We start from the raw sequence: 4,929 nt of genomic DNA, 5'->3' as shown, positions 1-4,929 counted from the left end.
AGCTCTTAAAAATACATTGAACGCGGCATTTGAAAAGTGGTCAAAGGTAACCAAGCTGAAATTTCGATACGTGGACAGTGCGGACGCTGAAATTCAAGTGGTGTTTGGAAGGTATGTGTATTTCATCAGTTTACATCTAATTTGAGAAATTCCTTGATCAAATCAATCAAATAAATTGAGAATAATGCAATGTGGGAACATTTTCATTTACAGCGACGAAATAAACTGCGAAAATGGCAAAAAATTAACATATTCCAATGATAAACAATTTGGATGCGCATTCCTACCGGGAGACATCAAAAATGGCGGTGATGTGTACTTCTATGAGGCAAATTGGAGGCCAGAAAATGATAGCAGTGGAAGACCACTACTACCAGCAGCAGTATACGCGGTATGTACTTTCTACGCTTTTTACTTTTTGACCACTTTTTTGTAAATCATGTTGAAATCTAGCTAACGTTGATCATTCCAAATGTGCCTTGATCATTCAATTTCATTTTTGTTTATTTGAGCTTTTCTTCTTTTTAACTACAGTTCGGATATGCAATCGGATTAAAAAATGCAACGTTTGACAAGAATGGCGAAATATCGGCGTCGGAAATAAATGAAGTGCAGAAAATTTACAATCCATTCCGTGCAAAGCCTTGGACAATGTTGACAAATTAAAAGGCCTCATTTCACTGAAAATGGAGAGTCAATTGAAAAAGAAATACTTTTAAGAAGACAGGGACATTTTAAACTGAATTGCCCATTTTTATAGCGCGAAATATAAACAAATATCATATTTTCGTGAGATAAATTTGCATACCGTATAACACAAAAAATAGTTTTGCTTTTCGTTTGTAATATCCCATAAAATGCATCCGCGGTAGAAAATAGGCACTTGTGCTTATTCTGGCGCTTATCGGAGTAAATCTATTAACACATTTTTCTCTTATGGAAAAATATACACAGAGTCTTCTTCTTCTTTGTTCCAAACGCAATACCGAATCTAGTAGCCGCGGCTTCTTCATTGTGTTTGTTCTATAATGCACACGCTCTGGATATTGCGAATGGTTAGAAGAAGCGTGTGCGTTAGCGTACTCCGTGTATATTTTTCCATAAAAATATGTTTATAGATTTAATTCAGCAAGTGCAGGAATAAGCACAAGCTTTTAATTCTAAACACGGATGTATTTTACGGGATTTCTCAATTCTCAATATTTGATTGATTAAATTAGAATTTTAAAATTCAAAAAAACAATTAAATTTTCTTGTGACAATAAAGAGATGTTTTGGCATTTAATTTAACAAGTTTAATTATTTGGCGATAGAATACTCTTTTGCATGCTCTCGTGCTTGTGACTTTTTGATTAGAATATTTCTCAATTTTGGGAGTATTATTTCATACATTCACAATAAGAACACACAAATTGCTTGACGTCACAAAACTGATAACAACGTCAGATAGCTGATCACAGCACACGACACACACAAATCATAAAAATGTTGCGGCACAGTTTTTTTTTTGTTTGAGCCAGCAATACCAAACGCGACGAAACGTGATATTGTGCACTTGAAATGTTTGTAAACAAACGCTATCGTTAATTTACCGGCTTTTCAGAATGAGATAACGAGCGAACGCGAATTCATTCATTTATTCGAGTTTCTTGACAATATACATATACACTAAATAGCGATGTGTAAATCAACAATTTTTTCTTTCAAGAATATCATTGATAGTAATTATAGTACTCTGCCTTATCTCTCACTCTGTGCCGTTGATTCCTGTAAAAGAAATTCATTTTTTGAAAAGAGACTCTAATTGCCGTCGTTACAGTATTGCAATTTATTTAGTCGAACCGAAAGAGTGATTCGAATAATTCAATTACAATATTTACCAGAATAAGTTGTGTTATTATTAGAATTCATTTTTATTACCAATTCATAATAGGATGTTTGACGTCACAACAGCTGATAAACACAATTGGTTGAATGATGAAATTATTTTTTCTTCAAACATTCCAAGCTGCCATAAGAATACTTCATGCTTCAACCATGCTCTTTTTGAGTCATAATACTTACTTAGTCATCATTATCAAGAGATGGATTATGTCTGTTACGCACAAGCCTTGCGAAATAGTATTCAATCACCAAATAATTCAATTTCTCAAATTATGTAATTGAGAATATCTCTTTATTGTCACAACCAAATCGAATAAATATATGATTACACAGTCGTTACTCATTAAATTTAAAACTAATCATTATGGCACACAGCTTATACTTGATTTTAATTCTAAAATGTTTAAATTATGAAATTCAAAATCTATCAATTATTGAAAAATATTAAAAACAAAATACAAAATGATATAACATTAAGTATTTATGCCAGATTAATTATCTCATCAAAATATGGTCTTTGTTTATATTTCGCCCTATTAAATACGCAGTTCAGTCCGAAGTATCCCTGTCACCTTAAAATTAATTCTTTTTCAATTTACTCTATTTACAACATTTTCAGTCGAATGTGTATATTACTTTTTAATTTGTCAACATTGTCCAAGGCTTTGCACGGTGTGGATTGTAAATTTTCTGCACTTCATTTATTTCCGACGCCGATATTTCGCCATTCTTGTCAAACGTTGCATTTTTTAATCCGATTGCATATCCGAACTGTAGTTAAAAAGAAGAAAAGCTCAAATAAACAAAAATGAAATTGAATGATCAAGGCACATTTGGAATGATCAACGTTAGCTAGATTTCAACATGATTTACAAAAAAGTGGTCAAAAAGTAAAAAGCGTAGAAAGTACATACCGCGTATACTGCTGCTGGTAGTAGTGGTCTTCCACTGCTATCATTTTCTGGCCTCCAATTTGCCTCATAGAAGTACACATCACCGCCATTTTTGATGTCTCCCGGTAGGAATGCGCATCCAAATTGTTTATCATTGGAATATGTTAATTTTTTGCCATTTTCGCAGTTTATTTCGTCGCTGTAAATGAAAATGTTCCCACATTGCATTATTCTCAATTGATTTGAATGATTTGATCAAGGAATTTCTCAAATTAGATGTAAACTGATGAAATACACATACCTTCCAAACACCACTTGAATTTCAGCGTCCGCACTGTCCACGTATCGAAATTTCAGCTTGGTTACCTTTGACCACTTTTCAAATGCCGCGTTCAATGTATTTTTAAGAGCTGCCATATCACTTTCAGTTTTCGTGGATTTATTTATGAGTCTAAACAAAGACGAAAGAAAACGTTTAAATATCGATCTTGATCACTCGTGAAATGAAGCGGTCAAATCTCACCTCCAATTGAGGATTTTATTTTGGAATCGATTGTTCATCAATGCACAAAATTCAGGGTCCAATTCACCTGTTTTTGTTAGTCCATGTTTTTCCTGTATAAGCTTTATCGTCCCTTCTGACAGCACATCGTTTTCGTGCACTGTGATATTGTTGAAGATGTCTGTATTATTGAATTCAATCACGTAATTCATCTATTTTGAGAAAAAAACCAAGATACACAAAAATACCAAATGAAGCATTGGAAAATCATTGAAAATAAATGCGAAATTGCAAAATGTTGGCGAAGAAAATTCATTTACCGTTTTTACTTTGCAATCACAGCGCATTATTTTATCTAATTTTGTTGACTGATTTGATGGAACTGGATTTGCACAAACTGTTGAAATAATCAGTAAACACAACAAAAATCCACCGAACAACATGTTTAATGAGTTTGATGCAATTGAATACAATTGAAATGACATTATGAAATATGATGCGCTTTTTTGTCTTTTAGAGATTTCTTTTATTCACTTTTCGTCTATTCTTTGCTTGAAAATATTTTAAAATCACACACAAAAACACTTAATCGTTAAGCGCAGCGAAAAGTGTTCAAAAATTCTCAATTGATGCTCTCAAGCACGCAGTAGAAAACGTTATGAATGAACCGAGGCGATGTGCTCCTTTTATATTTTTCGTTCTTATCAATTCGTAAAGTTAAGTAACGTGTGTTGCTTTTGCTTTACGTTTCGCTCTGTACAATTCGACTAAATGAATGGTTTTATAAAACATAGAAATTTTTCGAGGAAACTTTTTCTAATATTCACAATAAGAAAGAGGCAAGGAATTGTACATCACTTCAATCCTCTAAATAAGCTGTTTGTTTATTATAAAAATTATTCGTGTAAATTTTCACTTGTATATATATGAAAATATGCTAAACCTGAAACGATTGGGAGTAAATCCAGACACGATCTATATCTGAACCTATGTCTATTGTTGCTTTTTTTATTTCTAACAATCCGGTCGGGATTTTTCGATTGTTTACAAACATTTCAACGGTTCAAAAGCCGTATTCACGTGACGTGAATCAGGTCACACTTCATAATATTTAATATACTGTACAGGTGCACATACTGTAACTACACAGAATCAAAGGAAGCCGGCGTTTAAATCAAGCTATCTTTGAAAATATTTCGTAGAATCAATTTCGTCACAGTGATCTGAGTACGCTTTTATAAGAAATTTGATATGTGCTCTTATCGCAGCCCAAAATGACTTTCTATTTTGTGGTATCAGTTGTTGTTACATATATGTTTCTACTGTCTTATTATGGCAAAGTGTATTTATTTGCCAATTAAACTCGTTGTCAATACAAAAAGCAAAAAAAAAAACAAACAAATTGTGGGGGATTTTTGGCCAGATTAAAAAAAAACTCATTTCTCATAAATGCGGCCAAAACGGTAAACTCTAGTAAATTTGGAAATTCCAAATTGGAACACAACAATCAAAGTTGAATGCTTTTGCTAATTTCATGATGTAATTTCAAGTAACACATTAAATAACATCAATATAATTCACGAGATAATTTAAATTGGAGGCGTTTGCTGTTGTCTCTTTCTGAAGAGCCGGCAATTTCTTGTTTACAAA

At 32.7% G+C, this 4,929-nt stretch overlaps 1 protein-coding gene and 1 long non-coding RNA gene across 3 annotated transcripts; one reads left to right on the top strand and one right to left on the bottom strand.

Moving 5' to 3' along the window:
- On the top strand, positions 1–904 carry LOC116338397. Its single transcript, XR_004200890.1, has 3 exons — positions 1–111; positions 214–391; positions 535–904. It is a non-coding gene; the product is annotated as an uncharacterized LOC116338397 (long non-coding RNA).
- Positions 905–2,417: 1,513 nt separating this feature from the next.
- LOC116338396 (macrophage metalloelastase-like) lies at positions 2,418–3,775 on the bottom strand. 2 transcript variants are annotated; one of them, XM_031763607.1, is made up of 6 exons: positions 3,600–3,775; positions 3,301–3,491; positions 3,079–3,228; positions 2,799–2,976; positions 2,521–2,655; positions 2,418–2,456 (listed from the first exon to the last, which is right to left on the bottom strand). In XM_031763607.1, exons 1-5 carry the CDS (start codon positions 3,762–3,764, stop codon positions 2,524–2,526), a joined length of 816 nt encoding a protein of 271 aa, XP_031619467.1. In that variant the 5' UTR covers positions 3,765–3,775; the 3' UTR covers positions 2,418–2,456; positions 2,521–2,523. The 2 variants fall into 2 exon arrangements, with proteins under 2 accessions (XP_031619467.1, XP_031619466.1); XM_031763606.1 differs by having other exon boundaries at positions 2,421–2,655.
- Between the last annotated feature and the right edge of the window lie 1,154 nt (positions 3,776–4,929).

The sequence above is a fragment of the Contarinia nasturtii genome, unplaced genomic scaffold (assembly GCF_009176525.2).
Source record: "Contarinia nasturtii isolate CC-2019 unplaced genomic scaffold, AAFC_CNas_1.1 Cnas_scaffold_409, whole genome shotgun sequence".
In the NCBI taxonomy this organism is placed as follows: domain Eukaryota; kingdom Metazoa; phylum Arthropoda; class Insecta; order Diptera; family Cecidomyiidae; genus Contarinia; species Contarinia nasturtii.
Note: the sequence above shows the minus strand (reverse complement) of the source record. Positions and strands in the feature narration are given on the sequence as shown.